This window comes from Grampus griseus (assembly GCF_964374135.1).
Source record: "Grampus griseus genome assembly, chromosome: 19".
NCBI lineage: Eukaryota > Metazoa > Chordata > Mammalia > Artiodactyla > Delphinidae > Grampus > Grampus griseus.
In genome coordinates, this window is record NC_139013.1 from 6894814 (window position 1) to 6914430 (window position 19617).

At 57.1% G+C, this 19617-nt stretch overlaps 1 protein-coding gene across 2 annotated transcripts; it reads right to left on the reverse strand.

Moving 5' to 3' along the window:
- Positions 1-1003: 1003 nt before the first annotated feature.
- On the reverse strand, positions 1004-19374 carry MED25 (mediator complex subunit 25). 2 transcript variants are annotated; one of them, XM_082676457.1, is made up of 18 exons: positions 19199-19374; positions 19058-19103; positions 18710-18834; positions 11961-12059; positions 11422-11542; positions 11004-11166; positions 10744-10874; positions 10417-10504; positions 10128-10321; positions 9564-9692; positions 9064-9149; positions 8929-8986; positions 8731-8838; positions 6320-6508; positions 5919-5990; positions 5573-5791; positions 5136-5319; positions 1004-2813 (listed from the first exon to the last, which is right to left on the reverse strand). In XM_082676457.1, exons 1-18 carry the CDS (start codon positions 19330-19332, stop codon positions 2569-2571), a joined length of 2391 nt encoding a protein of 796 aa, XP_082532583.1. In that variant the 5' UTR covers positions 19333-19374; the 3' UTR covers positions 1004-2568. The 2 variants fall into 2 exon arrangements, with proteins under 2 accessions (XP_082532583.1, XP_082532584.1); XM_082676458.1 differs by lacking the exon at positions 1004-2813 and adding an exon at positions 4483-4683.
- Positions 19375-19617: the final 243 nt, after the last annotated feature.

Sequence of the window (19617 nt, forward strand, 5' to 3'; positions counted from 1 at the left end):
AGGCTGTTGTCTTTAAAGTACCCCGGCTGTGAAGTGTGGAGGCGAGTCCTCCGTGTCTAGACCTCCACTCTCCGGGCCCACCCGTAACCAAGGGCTTTCTTCTGCCTCACTCTGTGTATGATATGCACCCGTGATGACACTGTGACAGTCCCTTTGGTTCCTCTAATTGGGTGCTGAGGTCAAGAGGGCCTCATAGGCCCACAACGGCCAAACCAGTGACTGGAAACATTTCTTTGTCTGATCAATTTGTCCCAGATGGACTCGAGCCTGTGTTTCCCTGCAGGGCAACGTCCACCCTGGTGGGAACGACACGGGCTGCTCCCCGCTAGTCTTCTTTCCTTTTAGCGGCTTTGGACACAGTCGATCCCTCTCTCCTCAGAAACTCGGCTTCCAGAACACACGTGCCTGCCTGCTCCTCCTGTCTCCCGGCCCCCACCCAACTCGCACACGTGGGTCCTTCTCTGGCCTCTGTCCTTTGTCCTCGCGTCTTCTTCTTCCAGAGGTCACAAAATGGCGGCCCGGCGGCCTCGTGAGACCCACCAGCGGATTTTGTTTGGTCCTCACAGTGTTTTTTGGTTTTAATTTGAATGCAGTTAGGCGGGGCAAGCACTCCCCAAGTTCGCCACAGTCCCCATCAATCCTTGTCGTCTTACACCCGTCCGCGTCACACATTTCCATCACCTGCCTGGTCCCTGGAGCCATCTGAGTTTTCAGAAACCCCTGCTACGCACGCTGCCTGGGAAACCTCACCCGCTTTTCCCTCCTTCGACCGCCACTGGGATCTCCTGCTCCATCTCTCATCTGCGTCAGAATCGCCGAGGGAGCTTGTTCCAAATGCCGACGCCCAGCCTCCCTCCCGCCCCCGGATGGATTTGCTTCGACAGTTCTAGATGGTTCTAGATGGTTCTAGGGCAGGGATCGTAAACTCAAATGCCGGCAGGAGCCAGGTGGGCCACATAAATGAGTGCACTTGCCAGGTATAAGAAAAGTCGACGGCCAGAAATATAATCAAATGGAATCTTTACTGAACTCTGGTGAATGCATGGAACATAATACAAACATGTGTCATACTGGAGTTTATATTTCAAATCCAAAATTGAAAAAATACAAATTGAAAAATAGAAATATTTAATTACTAAAATTTTTTTTCTCTGTCGTAACTCTTCTGCTCCCTGACTTGAAGCCGGGAGGCCGACATCATCCCTGCCGCCCCCAGATGTCAACGTCAGGCCTTGGATGTCATGGTGGGATGGGTGGTTGAGAATTCAACCTGGACTCCTGAAGCTGGGAGTGATATTGAACTTGATTCAGTTTTGTAACGGAAAACGGCTGTTCACAAGCGTGGCCGCTTCCAAACGCAGAGATGCAGGACAACTACTGGAGAGTGGTGTAGGACTGTCATCTTCCGGTGGAACCCACTTAGGAACCAGCAGCTTATTGCCCTGTAGTTCGTTCAATAACTACTATTTGCGGTCTGCATTCACACGATCGACATTAACCAACAAAGGCAAAGTGGACAGTGTTAGTTTTCATCAAGTCTGGATGTGGAGAGCCCTTGGGGGAATTTGGTCTTTAACACCACGAGTTGGGTGAACGTGGTCTGGGCCATGTCTTTCGTTTCTGGAAACCAACTGCAGCAACGAAAGGGAGTCAGAATATTCCCTGCCAACGACTTCCCCATTTTTGCCAGGACTGGGTGAACACAATCATACATTCAAGTAGCTGTTTGTGTATGTCCTTGCGGAGAAAAGAGAGTGTTCAGAAGGGTTGGAACCTCGATCAAAAGTCTCTGACTGACCTTCTCAGGGGAACCAAGGTGTGGCTTCTGCCTCATCTGAAATGAACCAAGTGGATGGACTGCAACGGTTCAGACTGCTTCCACACGTCCTGTGACAACCAGGTCACAGAGCTTCTATAAAACACAGTGCGTCAAGTTCATCACCAGCCTGCCCGTGGTTAAGGTACACGAGCCTGTCACGGACGTCGTGTCCTGTGTTCCGCTGACTTTCTTAGTAAGGTCAGTGGCTGGTATGATGCAACGACCTGAGTCCTCGGGTCAAGGCGTCCCCTGCCGGTCCCGCGGGACGCTGGTCGTCTGATCACGACCACGGTCTGTAGCTGTGCCCAGGCGTTTTGGCCAGTCTCCGTGAAACTGCATTTCTCTCAACACACAGAAAACGGGTCGCTTCCCGGTGTCGGGCCTGCCTTGGCACGGTGTCACAGGTTTCTTCGGTCACATCGAGATTCTCCACACCACAAATAAATAAAGCTAACTGGGTGGTAACAGTTCATGAGCAGCGATAGAAAAGGCCACTATTGATTTGACTCATTCAAGCAACGGACTTGTCAGTCTTCGGACTTCTCTTCGCCTCCCCATGGGATGCAGACGCCTGCTAGACTTAAAGGATGGTCCAGACAGACACGAGTTTCTGTTCGGGAGGCGTCATTTCTGCTCCCTTATAAACTCGCTGTCGGTAGGCTGGAATGCCCAGGTGACTCTTTTCACATGATTCCGGAACCGTGAGTGGCAGCCGTGCCACTGCTCCCGTCCGCTTCCCAAAACCAGCCCTACTGACACTTGAGGCCCTTTTTCAGTTCATTGAGTATTGCGTCTCGCGTCTGCTCTGTGTACTGGTCGAAGCTCTTACTGTGCTTGGATTCATAGTGACGCCTCAGGTTGTATTCTTTCAACACAGACACGATTTTTTTGCATATTAAGCACGTAGGCATGCTCTTCACCTCCACAAAGAAATAGGCTCGCTCCCATTTCTCTCGAAACACGTGGCCCTCTCGTTCTCTCTTTCGTTTTGCCACTTTTGGTAGAGACATGGGTACAAGAAAGATTTCACTGTCTCCGAACGCTACCACAGGAACAACAACAGTGCAAGCCCCGTGCCAAAGGCAACAGCCTCCTGCCTCGTGGTAGGGGAGTCAAGAGGGAGTGGTGGGGACTGTGGCGAACCAGAGAGCACACGCCCCATGGAAAGGGGCAGCTCCAGCCCGTTGTTTGCTAGGCAGAAGGGCGGGCCCAGGGGTGCCAGATCTTCTGACTTGTCAAGAGAAGCCAAGACTGCAGATTTTGTGTGTGTGTGTGTTTGTGTGTGTGTGCGTGTGTGTGAATTATCCTGATTTTTACAACTAACTTGTTAGGAAAAAAAATGCCACATATGCTAACACAGGGAAGGCCAAACAAAACTCATCTGTAGAGTGGCCCACGGGCCACCAGTTTGCAACCTCTCTCCTGGGACGGGGCCCGGGAATCTGATGTTAACCGGCATCTCAAACAATGCGGATGCTGGTGGTCCAGCCGTGGACCACACTCTGAGCAACACACTGCTCTAGGGTCTGACAATGGACAACTAATTTTCTGCCCCCAGGCCAGAGCACCCCTGTGCTCCAGCCACGTGTCTGTATCCAGCCGTCCCCTGGACGTCTCTCTAAGGACGACCTGAGGCCCCTTGCCTCATTACATCCCAAACCTGTACATCCTCCTTACATTCCTGCTGGGTTTCCCATCAGCAGGATGGCTCCACTGTCCACCCTGTCCAAAGCCCTGGAAGGTAGGTCTCTGCCTGGGACCTGGATGGAGCCTGCCCTCTCCACATGAGACCTCATCCATTCTGGTGTCTTCAACCACCAAACACATACTGTCGCTAAGGACACACATCCTGAGCTCCCAACACGGCCTTGGTCACTTGGATGTCCCTGGACCATCACACTCACTACTGGCTCCTTCTCCCAGCTCCCTGCCTCAGGGAGGCCCACTGTCTACCACACACCCAGGCCAGGCCCTGGGCACCGCCCTCAACCCCGCCCGAACACCCCCAGCTTTCTTCGCACAGCACACTAGTCTCTAGCCTCACCCCTCCTGCCCCCCGACTCGGCCCAGCCCCTCCTCTGGCCTCTCCTCTCCCCAGGGAAACTGCCCCAGACCCCTACCTGCCTTCCGTCCTGCCCCATCACATCCCATAGCCCAGAGGGGGCTTTCTGAGAGCCAGCCGACCCAGGCCTGGCCCCTGCTGGTGGCCTCCCGCAGCTCTTCTGCATCCCCTGGACAAGCCTCCAGCTGCTTGGTTTGGAACCTGAGCCCCGTCCCCGCCTGGTGCTTGCCCACCTCTCTAGGCCCCCCTCCCTTATGCTCGTGCTCCAGAAGGATGGACTCGCTCCTCTGACCACCCCAAGCTTCCTCCTGCCCCCACACGTTCATTTCTGTGGTCTCCGCACCTAGACCGCCAGCACCTGCCTTCCCAGCCTCCCTGACTCCTGCTTCTCACAGATGCTGCCAAGCCCAGCTGGCTCAGAGGCCTCCTCCGGGCCCACCTGGTACCCTCTCTAGCTCCACGAGTGCACGTGGTCCTGGGGGCCCTGCCTGCTGCCTCCACATCTCCCTGGAGCCAGGCTGCACCAGACCGCCTGACTCGCCGCCAAGGCCCTGGCCTCACCAGCCCGGGGCCTCAGGGACGTCTGTTGAAGCGAGAACAAGGACAGAGGTGTCTCCCCCCATCTCCTCCTGCCCAGTCCTGGGGGATGTCAGTGACGGGAGCCGGGGCGTGTGTTAAAAGGAACTTTATTGGGTGTCGGGGGTTCAGATGAGGTCCATGAGGATGTCGTCCTCCATGACGCTGGGCTGCAGGCCCGGCTGGGGGACCGGGCCCCGGGGACCCCCGCTGAGCAGCATCTGACCTGGGGGGCAGTGGGGAAGGGACTGCATCTCCCAGTAGTCCCTGGGGCCCTGGAGGGCCCTGGACCTGCTTCCTCCCTCCTCCTCTGGGAGCCCAAGGCACTGAGTGGTCTAGGAAGACCTGGGGGGACCCACAGAGTCGCCTTCTGACGCCATGTGACCACAGATAGTCTGTTTCCCGTTAAGCCTTTGGGAGCCCATCCCCCAACATACCTCTCTGGCCCTAAGACTACATTTCCCAGCAACCCCAGGAAGACACGCAGGAGGGGAATGGTGGGGAGAGCTCCTGCCTCCTTGGTCCCCCAGGAGCCCTTAGAGCCCCAAGAGCCATGGGGGACCCGCTATTCTTCAATCCCAGAACTTTACTTCCCAGAAGTCACTGGTCTTGGGGCTCCAGTCCAGGGGCTGTTGGGATACTCAGTCCAGGACCCTGGCCTCCCCCGAACCCCCTTACCTGGCAGTGGAGCCCTGGGGGGAAGCTGTGCAGGCCAAGACTGGGCCGGCGGCGGCGGGTGCAGGAGCGGGGGCCCCAGCTGGGGCTGCCCCAGGCCCTGGTGCGGTGGGGGCAGCAGTGCAGGGGCCCCTGGTGGCTGGAGGTGGTGGAGGGAGGCCTGAGGCGGGGGCACCCCAGTCTGGGGCTGGGAGAACAAGGAAAGCAGCTCAGAGGGCCCTGGTGGGGAGCCCCCACCTCCCCCAGCCCCTCGGGTAGCTTCTGGTCTTTCTTCCAAGGAATCTTATCAGAAGCCCACGTAAGACACATGGGGAGGAGCCAGGCGGGCCGCCAGTCACACCCTCCAATCAAACCAACCTCCCACCTCCAAGATGAGAGGAATCAAACTGTCAAGGCCCAGGACCCACAGCTCCCATCTGCCCCCCGCCCCCAAAGCTCACCGGTGGTGGGTTGAGGAGGAGGCTCCGCAGTTGGGGGTTGGCCCCGGGGTTCTGGGGCCGAAGGATGGGTCCGGGAGGGGGCGGGCCGGGGGCCGCTCCGGGAGGGCCTTGTGGGGCGCCCGGGGGCGCCTGGGCAGCACCCTGGGGCTGCGGCTGCCCCGTGGCCGTAGAGGCCCCCACGGTACCCTGCGGCTGGGGCTGCGGCGGGCGGAGCTGGAGCTGACGGGAAGAGACGGGGGTGAGGGCAGAGCCCCCAGACACCTTGACCTCTGTGGTGGGGTCAGAATCACAGCCTCCTCTGGGGCCGCCCCCGCCCGGGCCCTGACCCCACTGGCCCTGTCCTCACCAGGTTCTGCGAGGGCCTTGCCTGGTCCTCCAGAATGGGGCCCAGCCCCGGGGGTGCCTGCTGTGCCCCCATCTGTGTGAGGAGAGAGGGAGCAGATCAGTGGCTGGCGGGGCGTCCCCATGTCGGGGAGGGTCTGTGCCCTGAGAGGGAACCTGTCAGGAGCTGGGGACCTTTCCTGCAGCAGGTGGGCAGGTCTGGGAGGTAAACCTTACGTTCCCAGGTCCCCAAGAGGGGGCTGTGTCTTGGAGATCCGACACGAACACTAAAAAAGGAGAGCAATGGTGCATGGCAACATGGGGACGGGGCTGAACTTGGCAGGAGTAAGTGCCCAGCGCTGGAGTCCCAGGAGGGCCCTGCGGGGTCTGGCCGTGAGCTCTGGGGCCGGGAGCCGCGGCGCTCACCCCGCGCTGCTGCTCCAGCTTCTGCTGCTGGACCTGCTTGTGGTTGGTGATGACCTGCCGGATGCCGTTGACGAAGCCGCTCTGGTCGTAGGGGATGAGGCCCATGAAGATCTTCTTCTTGGACGAGTACAGGAGCATGAGCACGCGCACCTCGCAGGGGGCCGTGTGCGGGAAGTGCACGCAGCCCGCCTGTAGGAGAGGATCGCAACTGGTCACACCCTGGAGAAGGAGGCCTCCCACCCCTCCGGGTTTCAGATGGTTCTAGAGGCCCCACAGGCCGGGAGTGGCAAGCTTCCCGCTCTGAAAGGTGGAGGAGACTCAAGGCTTGGCTTGAGGCTGCTCCAGAGAGCTGGGTGCCCAAAGGAACAGGGCGAGGCTGGGCACCTGTTCACTTGGGCACTTGCTGACCACCGGGCAGGAGAGCAGAGAGGAAGTCCCCCCAACTTGGCCACACCGCGGGAGGCTGGGAGGGCTCACGGCTGAGAGGGAGGGGCTTCAACAGAGAGCTGACACTGGAATCATGTGATCAAAGGTGGTGGCGGATACGTGACTGACTGGGAATCCAAGAGGCCCTTGGGGGTGCCACACCCTCCCAGCCTCAGTACCCGCAGTGAGAACCGCGGGTAGCAGCGCTAACACCACAGGGGATGTGACTCCGGGATGTGCCGACACACGTCAGGCAGCCTGCCCATGGCTGGACGCACGGAAGTACCCGGGAAACATTAGCGAATGTCAGGTAAGCCCGTAATACGCAGGGTATTCAGGAGGTGGGCTCTTGGGGGAGGAGGGGCTGATAAGACTGAGGTCCCCCCTGTAGAACCTTGGCCAAGTAAGCTTTGCTTTCTCACGTGAGGCAGACCCTGCTAGCTGTCTACCATCTGCCCTTCTCCCCTGGGTAGAGAACCCCGATTCCGTTTGGGTAGCAACATGTCTGGGTCCCAGTGCACTCATGGGTGCCTGTTCCCCGATGCTCTCCTATGCAGCCAGGGGTGGCCCAGTGGCCTGGGTCTGGCCCAGGACGTGAAGGGAAGCCTGCCCACGAGTGTGGGAAAGTGCTTTCCTAAAGAAAGGGAAATACACGGCTGATGCCACGCCTCCTTCTTGCCTTCCTACATCAAGTCAAACAAGAGTTCTCGAGCTTCGAAAGCCATCTTACAACCACTAGAGAGAAGCCAAGAGAACCCCAGAGATCCCGGCCCTGACGTCATGGGGCTACATAAGTAACCCCGAGAGCTGCTCACCTCTGGATGTCCTGTTACGTGTCACAAATGAATGTCTGCTTGTACAATGCTCGCTTTGGGGACATCCCTCTCAGAACCCAGCTGCCATGCTTTGAAGAAGCCCAAGACAAATGGGGAGGCCACATGTGGGCACCCGGATGGCCAGGCCCAGCTGAACCCCACTGACCGCACCATGTGAGTGGGCCATCTTGCACCTCCAGCCCAGGTGAGCTTTCAGATGACCACAGTCTTAGCCGCCACCTGACAGTAACCCCCACAAGAGTCCCCAAGCAAGACTAGCCCAGCTGAGCCCAGCTGATACACATGGGACTAGGAGAAAGCGTGAACTGTTGTAAGCCTCCACCCCAATCATCTATCTGCTCTAAAAACTCTGCTGGTTGGGTGTATTACTATCTGCAGTTGCAGGTATTCCCAACTCTCAGGATCACCTTCTTTGTAGAATTTTCCTGAGGATTCCATGAGGTAATCCGCCTAAAGTCCCCTCTCCTAGAAAAGTGCCAGGTCCACAGGATGTACTCGTTAACCGGTTCTGCTCTATTTAGAGAGCCTCCCTCAGTGTTATGAGTTGAACTGTATCCTCCGAAAACACATGCTGAAGTGCCAAACCCCAGCACCCGTCAACGTGACCTTATTTGGAAATAGGGTGTTTGCAGATGTAACAAGTTAGGATGAGATCATTAAAGAAGACCCCAGTCCAAAAGACTGGTGTCCTCATAAGACGACAGAGACACACACACAGGGAAGAAACACACAGAGGGAAGGCAGCCATGTGACAACGGAAACAGAGACTGGAGTTTTGCTGCCTAAAGCCAACCCCGCCAGGGGCTACCAGCTGTAGGAGGCAAGGAAGGGTCTTCCCCTAGAGGCTTCAGAGAGCACGGCCCTGCTGACACCCTGATTTCATTCAGACTCCTCTTTTCCGGAAGTGCGAGAGAATACATTTCTGTCGTTCTTGGCCCCAGGAAGCCAACCCAGCAAAGCCCCGTCAGAGCCAAGGGTGTTAACACGGAACAGACCTCAACCTGGTGCTTGTTGTAATTATAAAAAAAAAAAAAGCTAAGGCTGAGAAACCCGAGGTCACAAAGGCAGCCCCACCATCAAAAGTGGCTCCCTGGGGCCCACGAGGATGGGGAGTGGCCACCTGCCCCCCCACCCGCCCACCCCACTCACAAAGCCGTTGCCCATGATGCGGTAGAGGCCTTTGAGGGAGTCCAGGTCCTTGTTGGTGAAGTGGAACTGGACCATCCTTGAGTTCCGGAACAGAGGGCCCAGGGTGGTCTGTGGGAGACACTGACGTGAGCCAGCGGGCGGAGCAGGGGCGTGAGGACAGAGGCGGGGGGGGGGGGCGGCTGTCCCCTCCCCACTCACCAGCAGCTGCTGCGGGATGAGCTGCATGATCAGCTTCTGGGGCCACTGCTCCGCTTTCCTGGGGCAACAACGGGAGGGGCGTCAGGAAACGCACACCCCAGCTTCCCGCCCACCCCACCCCCAGCAGGCACCTACAGGTTCTCGCCGTGATTCACGTAGACCTGACAGGGCAGTGACCGAGTCAGCTTGGTGTTGGCGTCCACGGAGGCAGGTTTGGGCTTCTGAGGGGAAGAAGGGCATGTCACAGTGAGAAAGGCCCTGAGCCTCCATCCCCTTGGCCTCTCCTGCCCTACCCTGGGAGCCCCGAAACTCGGGACCCCCACCCCAGTTTAAGTCCCATGAGCCCTGGGCCCCTCCACCAGACCATCAATCCCACAATCCTCTAGCTTTCAAATTCCACAAACGCTGGGGCTCCTCCTCTTGCCCCCGAATCCCACAGCCCTCTGTCCCCTAGATGCCACCATCCCCCGGATCTTCCCTGGACCGAGAATCCAAGACCTCTCTTAATCCTGAATTCCGGGCTATAAATCCCACGTGTCCTTGGAACCATCCTCAGGACCACAAGTCCCACGACCCCATGGGGGCCCCGGCCTAACCCTGCACCCCACCAGGCCTGGCCCCATGGATCCACTCACCTCCTGCCACTCGAGGACCCCGCTCCAGGCCAGGAGTTTGTTGGAGACTGACTGCTGCCCGCCGAGGGCCGGGGCCCCGAGCTGGGCCGGAGAAGGGCCACTCACCCCTCCTGGGGCCACGGTGCCCGCCTGACAGAGGGAAGGAAGGAGGGCCATGGGGCAGGGTCAGACCATCTTCTGGGGGGAAGTGTCCTGAGAGAGGGACAAACCAACAAGCAGAACGGGACGGAGGTCCCTTCCTCTGCACCCCCAGGCCCAGAACACCACTGGGCCATGCCTGGGACCATAAATGCTCTGACCCTGTAGGATTCAAAGACTCTCAAGGCCCTGATGTCTTGCACTCCCAGGAGCCCTTGGGCTCCTGAGAACAGTCTTCACCCACCCGGAACCACAAACCCCATGATTCTGCCCCCGGACCCTGCAGTCTCAGTGTTGCCTACAGCACAAGCTCCACGAGCCCCCGAGGACGCCGAACAACAAGACCCACGTGCCCTTGGGCCCTCCTCAGAAAGGCCAACTGCTCCTCCCCTGCACTGTGCTGGCAGCCAGAAGGCAGGTACCTACCATGGACGGTGCCCCTGGCTGTGCAGGGGGGGCCAGGCCCGGGCCAGGGGCCACAGTGGAGACCAGGCTGGGCTGGGAAGCAGGAGGTGGCTTGGGGGCGCCGGGGGGCCCTGGGGGCAGCGGGGGGGCCTGGGCCTGGCTGTAGGGGGGACCGGCTCCCGCAGCGGCTTGCTGAAGGGGGCTGATGGGCGGGACTGCGGGAGACACCAAGGGAAGCGGTGGGGGCAGGTGTGTGGCGAGCGGCCCGGCTGCCCCCACCCGCCCTGCCACATCCCCGCCCAGGACTCACAGCGAGGGCCCAGCCCAGCCTTCTGGTTCTTGGCGGCCTCCACTGCGTTCTGGGCAGCGACCTGGGCTGCACTCAGGTTCCCAGGGACCTGGCGGTAGAGGGGAGGGGCTGGTGAGGACCACCCTCCCCAGCCCCAATATCGCAGGAGCTCGTGACTCCCATCACCCCACAGGGACATGATTCCCCACCCTAAAAGTTCTACTCTCCAGGTGTCTCAAGGGAGACACCCATCACCCCCAAGGCCCAACATCCAGCTAGGTCTCTCCCAAGGGGCCAGGGCTCCCTCAAGGCCCCAGGAGCGTGTCCCTTCCCCGGTGATGTTCGCACCTGGTACTGCTGGGGGACAGGGGGCAGAGGCTGCTGGGGGGCTGCTGAGAGCGTGGCCCCCGAGGGTGGTGCTGGAGGCAGGGGCACAGGCTGCTTCGGCTGCAGGGGGCCGGGGGCCGAGCCACCTCCGACTGAGAGCCAAGGATGGATATCGAGCCCCACGAGAAGGGGATTGAGAGACGGGAAGAAAATCCAAGTAAGAAGAAGCCGGGGAGGACGCCCCTCCCACCCCCATCGCCCCAGCAGCACCCGGGCCTCACCTGGCAGCACAAGCCCCCGCACGAGCACCATGTGCCGCGGGTCCTGGCTCACGTCTGCTGGCGGCTGCAGCGGCTCCAGCATGGCCGGGGGAGCTGCCTTCTCGAACAGAAGCCTCAAGGCAGGCAGCTTCCGGGGAGACACGATGGAGAAGTAGATTCCTCGCTACAGGAGAGGGGACAAGCAGTCAGGACAAAGCCACCAGGCCAAGCCCTGGCTGTCACACCTGCTGGGCCCTAAAACCAAATCCCATCGGGCTTTGGGACAGGAGACCCCAAGACCTGTATTAGCTGCCCCAGAGAATTCTGGGCTATAGTTCTTCCCACAGGAGCCAGCTGAGCTGGCCATGGGGTCTGTGGCGATCCTGTGGCCCAAGGCAGCAGGCCCCAGCCCTCCTCCCTCAGACCCAGGAGCCCTCACCTCCCCTATCTTCTGCACGAGGGTCTCCGTCGTGCACCCAGAGTACGTGGTGCTCTCGACAGCAGGCAGCAGGTACGGGGGCGAGTTACAGATAAGGAGGCAGACTCGGTGTGTCTGGCCGCTGCCGAGGACAAGGAAAGATGTGGAGCGCGTGGCAACAGGGGCCCTGAGAAAAGACCCAGAGCCGGCACCAGCAGAGGTGCAAGTCCTCCGGCCCACAGGAAGTCAGGAGTCAGGCCCCTATTTCACAGCTGAGAGCACTGAGGCCCGGAAGAGCCTCCTGACTCACTCTAAGATGCCCGGCAAGCAGGGCAGGCAGGAAGCAGACCCAGAGCTGGCTCCCCTTTGATGAGGACACCGAGACTGGGCACAGGCCAGGTGATCTCATCAGAACACCGTCTGGACACCGCCTGCTTCCCAGCCCCGTGTCCAGCATGCAGAGCCCACCCACCTCCCCACAGTGAGGCCGGGGGTGGAGCCCCACGACAGGCAAAGCAGGCTACGTGCCCGGCGGACAGAGACCGGCGTGGGCCACTCACATCTGCTCCCGCATCTTCCTGAAGTCATCGAACAGCTGCAGGGCTGTGCTGAGGCCTTCTGCGATGAGGCTGCAGCTCTCGCCACCCCCGCCCATGAACCTGCAGGGGGCCAGGCGGTCAGCCCCTGGGGGGCCCTGCGGCTCCAGCCCCCAGCCCCTGGGCCACCCTGGAAGGGCCCGAACCTGCGCCATCCCTCCTCATAGACTGTGCACCTTGGGACGGGGACACTGCCGAGTTTCCTGCTCTATCCCCAGTGCCTGCACGAGGACAGGGGACATTTGTCATCTCCTGCAAGGCAGTCCCTCTGGCAAGAGGCCCCATCAGAGGATGGAACAGAGAAAGGGCCCAGGACTCTAAGCCCAGGATCCTGTGCTGTGTCCCAGTCCCTGTGCACCTTGCCCTCTCTGGGCCATCTGCCCTGGCCTCACCCCAGCTTCCCAGCCTGGAGCAGGGGCCTCCTCTGTCTTCCCACAGTGTTATGGGTTGAATTGGGTCCCCCAAAACGGGTATGCTTAAGTCCTAGCCCTCCACCACACCTTAGAATGTGACCTGATTTGGAAACAGAGTCTTTACAGAGGTAAACAGGCTACAATGAGGTCCTTAGGGTGGCCTTAATCCAATATGACCGGTGTCCTTATAAGAAGGGGGACTCGGGACACAGAGACAGACACACTCAGAGGAAAGGCAATGTGGATGTGACGAGACACAGGGAGAACGCCACGTGGAGATCAGAATGTCACTGCCACAGAGCAACGAACGTCTGGGGCGACCAGAAGCTGGAAGAGGCAAGGAAGGCACCCTCCCCTAAAGTTCCAGAGGGAGCACGGCCCTGCCCACCCCCATCTCAGACTCCTGGACCCAGAACTGCGAGACAATAACTTTCTGTTGCTGTAAGCCACCTTGTTTCTAGTACTGTTACAGCAGCCCCAGAAAACGACTACACACAGATCTGGGCTTCTCCCCCAGCTGATCTACAGAGGGGTCCCCAGTGTCTGTCCCCGTGTGGCCTGTGGCAGGCCTCTTCTAGACTGCAGTTGTTGTCACCATGATTCTTCGGGTCACGTGGTCACAAGGCTGAACCTTTGCCGCAGGGGACATCTGTGCAGACTGGGCCCCGCTCTGGGAGCCCTAAGGGCCCTGTTGCTCTGAACCGTGGCCCCTGTGTCTGTGTCGGCACCTGTCTCCCCGACAAGGCAGGGACGGGGGTCTCTGACCTCCCTTGTCGCCAGCCTCACCGACCCCACCCCACCAAGCCTGGCACAAGGGAGGCCTTGGGAACTGTGTGTTACATAAACAAATGGCTTCAAATCCAACCCTGGCCATCAAGGCCAGAATAGAGCCAAGCCCTCAGCTGGGCATCTGGGGCCCTGTCCACCTTCCACTCCATCCTCTCTGGGTGCAAGTCCTCCAGAGCTTCTTGGGTGTCCCTGGACTCCGTGATCAGCCACGCGCCCAGGCCTCTGCCTGTGCTGTCCACCCCAAGACCATGTACCACTGCCCCTTCTGGCACAGGTAGAAACCCTGCTTGCCTAACCAGACACCCAGCCCAGTGTCATCCTCCTCCAGGAAGCCTTCCTCACCTGCCACCTGATCTCAGGGCCCACCCTCAATCACATCACGTGTCCCCCAATACTGCGAATGTCAAGCTTCCTTCCACAGCCCACCTCCCCTCCAGACGGTGCAGCCCTCAGTGAGGGAGAGCCAGTGGTCTGAGCCAGCTCTAAAAGTACACAGAGTTCCGGGAAATGCCTGCTGAGCAAGTGAGCCACCGAAGCATGCCCCCTCTGTGCCCACCTGAACGCCTTCCCGGTGTAGACTCCTGCCCTCTGCGCCCACGCTCAGGGTGCTCAGGCCACACCACTGTTCCTCCCCACGACCCACTCCCCAGCCCTCCTCTTCCTCACCACCGAGACTCCAGTTTGCACAGGAATTTGAATGGCGCAGAGCTGGGGGAGACCCCGATAAATGAACCAACTCTGGATCCACCCTACTGCCAGCTTCCTGTGCTGGAAGAAATCAAGCCATCTTCATGGCTGGGGCTAAGGAGACAGGGGTGAGGGGGCAGGGGGAGAGACAGGAAGCAACTGCTTCAGGCATTCGGGGTCTCCTTTTAGGGTGATGAAAATGTTCCAGAACTAAATAGAGAAGGTGGCTGCACAACATTTTGAATGTACTAAACGTCACTGAATTGTTCACTTTAAAATAACTGCGTGTTGGACTTCCCTGGTGGCGCAGTGGTTAAGCATCTGCCTGCCAATGCAGGGGACGTGGGTTCGAGCCCTGGTCCAGGAAGATCCCACAGGCCGCGAAGCAACTAAGCCTGTGCACCACAAATACTGAGCCTGTGCTCTAGAGCCCGCGAGCCCCAACTACTGAAGCCCGCGCGCCTAGAGCCCGTGCTCCACAACAAGAGAAGCCACTGCAGTGAGAATCCCGCACACCGCAACAGAGAGTAGCCCCCGCTCGCTGCAACTAAAGAAAGCTGGCGCGCAGCAATGAAGACCCAACGCAGCAAAAAATAAATCAATATTTAAAAATAAATAAAATAAAATGACTGTGTTATGTGAATTTCACCCCAATTTCTAAAAAAAATAATTTACGAGGGAAAGTGCGATTGACCACTTTGAGATCCCAAAGCTGGCTTTTTTCTTACTGAGCAGTAAGCATAAGCCATCTTGTACCAACTCAGAGAGAGACACATAACAAATATTTTGTCCAAGAAATGAGAAAACCTTAAAAACGGGCAGTGGGAGAGGGAATTCCCTGGCGGTCCAGTGGTTAGGACCCCACGCTCTCACTGCCGAGGGCCCAGGTTCCATCCCTGGTCGGGGAACTAAGATCCCACAAGCTGGGTGGCACGGTCAAAAAAAAAAAAAAAATGGGGAATGGGAGAAAGCATGACCAGTTGCAAAACATGTTTTAAATATCATAAAGTTTCAAATAAACCCCTCAAGTAATAAACATAAAGTAAAAATAAAATGATTCCTCATCCTCATGCCTCTGCCCCCAATTGTTCCGCCCGATGTCACACCACTGAGTCCTCACCACCCATTTTCATGGGCCAACAGGCCCCGGGAGCCCCCCAGAGGGACTGAAGGAACATGAACAGCAGCCAGCTCTGACCAGGGACTTCCTACTGCCAGACCCCTGCCCAGCCCATCACCCCAGGGAAACACTGGCTCCAAGAGGGCGAGAACTTTGCCTGCCTCATACCCCCGACTCCTCGGTGCCTGGAACAATTTGCCCCACAAACATCTGTTGAATGAATGAAGGCACAGATGAATGAATGAATGCACAAACGCACTGTCACAACGCTATGGGGAAGACACTTGGGCTATTTTCCTTCTACCCTATCCTTTTTTTTTTTTAATCTTTTATTATTATTATTATTGGCTGCAATCGGTCTTCGTTGCTGCGTGCAGGCTTTCTCTAGTTGCGGCAAGTGGGGGCTACTCTTTGTTGCGGTGCGCGGGCTTCTCGTTGCAGTGGCTTCTCTTGTGGAGTACAGGCTCTAGGCACACAGGCTTCAGTAGTTGTGGCGCACGGGCTTAGCTGCTCCGTGCCATGTGGGATCTTCCCGGACCAGGGCTTGAACCCATGTCCCCTGCAAGCCACCAAGGAAGTCCCTACCCTAGCTTTTCTGATGCTGGGTCACTAGCTGTAGGGAGGAGGGGGAACCGCCCCTCTTGTCAGAAAGGAAAATGTAACATCAGAAATGAACCTCTCCAAAGCAAGGACATTTCAAAAATCACACTGCTGGGCTTCCCTGGTGGCGCAGTGGTTGAGAGTCCGCCTGCCGATGCAGGGGACACGGGTTCATGTCCCTGTCCAGGAAGATCCCACATGCAGCGGAGCGGCTGGGTTCGTGAGCCATGGCCACTGAGCCTGCGCGTCTGGAGCCTGTGCTCCGCAACGGGAGAGGCCCCAACGGTGAGAGGCCCGCGTACCGCAAAAAAGAAAAAAGAAAAAAAAAAAAATCACACTGCCTGCTTTGTTCCATAAGTGATGGATGTTCCAGGAAAAGATAAGATTTCTCCAAGCGTGAACAAAACTTGCTGACTTTCTTCGTGATCTCTGTTACAGAAGGGCCCCGAATGCCACAGAAACTGAATTTAGATAGTTACATAGAACTTGATAAAACAGTGACGACTGTGAATATTAAATAATGGCTTAAAATGTTTATCAGTTGATTGGGAGGATTCTGGTGAGCATACAGCACACAAAGCTTTTTTATTTGGTTATAGGTACAGTGTATTCTAGGTCGGTTAAAGGGGAGGGTGAATATGGGATGAAAGTATTCAGAAAGCATTTCCCTCTTATCTTCCCAGTGCCCTTGACATTTTTAAATAAGGGGATTTAACTGCTTTTCCTGACACCCACCAGAAGGTTTGGTTTCCTGGTAATTATCTTCCCCACAGCTTTCACTCGTTCATTTATTCAGCGAAGGTCTCCTAAGGCCTCTTGGGTCCCAGGCCCCAGCTGGAAGCAAACAGCAGGAGAAACACCCAAGTCCTGGACATTCACAGTCCAGAGGTGTGAAGCTGTGACAGAGAAACACCTGGGAGCAATGGGGTCAGAGGAGAGAGCAACTGGCTGCTTGCCAGAATCAGGGAAAGGACATTTGAGTCAGGTCTTGATGTTTATATAGGAGTTTACCAGGGGGGGAAACCAGATTATGAAGTGCATTCTGGGCATTCATTCATTTACTCACTTGTTCAACAAAGTTTTCCTTAGGCCTCCTTTGTGCCAGGCCCTGTGCTGGGTGCTAGAGACTTGAGGAACATCAGACTTGGACTTGGGCCTCAAGGAGCCCCCCATTCAACATTATTCAAGTCTTACCACAATCTAGTCCAAAGGTTCTTAAATGGGGTGGATTCTGCCCCCAAGGAGATACCTGACAACGTCTGGAGACATCTTTGTCAGACTGGGGGAGGGAAGTAGCCACTGGCATCTGGGGGGTAGGGGCCGGAGATGCTACTGAACACCTTACAATGCATAGTACGGCCCCCCAATAACGAAGAGTCATTTGGCCCAAAGGGTCAACAGTGCTGACGCTGAGAAACCCTGCTCTACCCTGACCATGAATTCTAAAGACCATGAGGGGGAAACTTAAGAGTCAACTTTGCAGTGAACATGCAGCACCCAGTCCAGCGCATACAGCCTGGAACAAAGCAGGTGTTCAACAAACATTTGCTGCAGGGACATACAAAGGTAACAGCGAACTGGTGTTATTTAATGAACTCTGACCAGACCCTGAGCTGAACACAGTATGAAAATCAGGTCCTGTGATCCTCCCAAGAGTGCTGAGACATGGACTACCATCATCCATCTGCAATCCAAGAAACCAAAACACAAAACAACAGCAAAAGCTTAGGTAGCACTTAATACGTGTCAGGCACTGTTTTGTTTTTTTTTTGTTTTTTTTTTTTTTGCGGTACGCAAGCATGTGGGATCTTCCCGGACCGGGGCACAAACCCATGTCCCTGCATCGGCAGGCGGACTCTCAACCACTGCGCCACCAGGGAAGCCCTCAGGCACTGTTTTAAAGAGGCATCAACTCGTTTAATTCACAAAGTATCCCTACAAAGTCACTGTAACCATGTCTCCAATGATCCTCGTCTCCTAGTATTCACGCCCCCTCAAACACTGGACAGGACTGACTTGTGTACTAAACAGAATGTGATAGAAGTGATGGTGTGTGACTTCCAAGGTTTGATCATAAAAAGCTCTGTGGTTTCCTCTTTGCTCTTTCTGTTGGATTGCTCAGGCAGAGGAAAGCCAGCTGTTGGAGGACACTCAAGCAGCCCCACGGCTAACATCTGGCAAGGAATCGAGGCCTCTAGCCAATAGCCATAGGGTGAGCCACCCTGTAAATGGATCCTCCGGTCGCAATCAAACTGTTGGATGACTGCAGCCCAAAGTCATGGTAACTGCAATCCCACAAGAGATCCTGAGCTAGAGCAACCCATCGAAGCCACCCCTGAACTCCTTACTTACAGAAACCACATGAGATAATAAATGTCTGTTGTCTTAGGCCGGTTAAGTCGTTTGTTTTTTTTTTTTGGCCGCGCCTCCAGGCATGTGGGATCTTAGTTCCCAACCAGATATCAACCTGTGCCCCCTGCAGGGGCAGTGTGGAGTCCCAACCACTGGGCCGCCAGGGAAGTCCCAAGCTGCTAAGTTTTAATCTGTTACCCAATAGTGAATAAGTAACACGATACCTATAAGTACTACTAAACTTCCCGTTTTAGAGACAAATTATATTAGACACAGGGGACAGAGAGTTCTGTTGTGGTGGAACCACGCTGTGGCCCCAGTCTGTCTGCACCTGCAAGAGCCTGCAATGTGAACTATCACAATTCACTCCAAAGCACAGAGGCCTAGCTTATCTTGGCCTAGCCCCACCCCTCTTGCACTCAGGCTTCAATGCCTCCACCTGAAAATGGAGAACCAGAGTAGAAATGAGAAGCAACAGGCAGAAAAGGGAGGAATCACACGTGGGTGCTGGAGTTCCACAGGCCTCCTTGACTGCGAAGTTCTTTCTACTTCCGAGCCAGACAGCAACATCAGCTAAGCACACAGAACCGACCACAGAAGTGACTTAGGGATAAAACCACAATCCCCATCACAGGCCTTTTCAGCCAACTAATGTGAGGGGATGGATCCTGCAGCTCAAATCCAAGCCACCATTCCTCCGCGGTCCGTCACAGGGTCCCCCAACCCTTCCCAAAGCCCAGAAAAGAGCTCACTTAATGCCATCGAGCCAGGTGACAAACTCATAGGCGCTGCTGGTGGGAGCGTGACATTGTACGTAGGACTCTGGGGCGCAGTCCACCGTGTTGAACACCACGAGGCTGTACTGGGTCCCCCCATACTGGAAGGGGAGGACAAAGAAATTTTTTATCTGGGACCCCAGCTCCCTTTTCCCTCAGGGGAGTTGGGGCTGCCAGCTCCCCTTCCCTTAGACCCAGGAGTCCAGACCCCAGCCCCTCCCACCTCAGACCCAGGAGTCCAGGTCCCCGCCCCCTCCTCTCAGACCCAGGAGTCCGGATTCCCAGCTTCCCTCTTCCCTCAAACTCAAGAGTCCCAAGACTCACGTCTCCCCCGAAGTCCGTCTCGGCAGGAGGACCACCATTAAAATACCTGTGAAGGTCGGAGGTGAAAGGTCGGGGTGAGGCAAGAGACTGTGGAAAACTAAAGTCGGAGGGCGGGGTTGGAGTCGCGGAAACGGCACTCACTCGATGGCCGGGAGCAGGTAGTGCTTGCGGAGCCCCTCGAAGTAGGGCCCCAGGTTGGCCGTGCCCTCAATTACAAACACCACGTCAGCTACGAGGCCCCCGGCGCGGGCCGGGCCCTCCGACCCGGGGACCATGCCCCGCGCCGCAACCGTCACCGCCGCCGTAGCCACTGCGGGATGAGCGGAAATGCGCTTGCGCTGCGCGCGCAGCCGCGCCAGACGGCCTTGCGTCGCTGTTGACGCTCTAGCGGCCATGTTTGTGCGGGGCACCCAAGGCTGGTGGGTTTATCTCCATCCTCCTTCGCACCCAGTGTGTGCAAGACTCAAAAAGGACCTAGCGAACCCCTTCGGGGGCCTGATGTGGAAGACTGAATTATTGGTAGAACTGTCGAGAGCGAAATATATTGAAAGCGGTGCGTC

What these genes read in the sequence shown, in the direction of transcription:
- MED25 (XM_082676457.1), bottom strand. Translation starts at nt 19,332, where the DNA reads ATGGTCCCCGGGTCGGAGGGCCCGGCCCGCGCCGGGGGCCTCGTAGCT. An exon ending in TCGTGCAGAAGATAGGGGAG is followed by an intron (nt 11,167 to 11,421) that starts GTGAGGGCTCCT and finishes CCTCTCCTGTAG; the next exon opens with CGAGGAATCTACTTCTCCAT. An exon ending in CTGTCCCCCAGCAGTACCAG is followed by an intron (nt 10,505 to 10,743) that starts GTGCGAACATCA and finishes CTCTACCGCCAG; the next exon opens with GTCCCTGGGAACCTGAGTGC.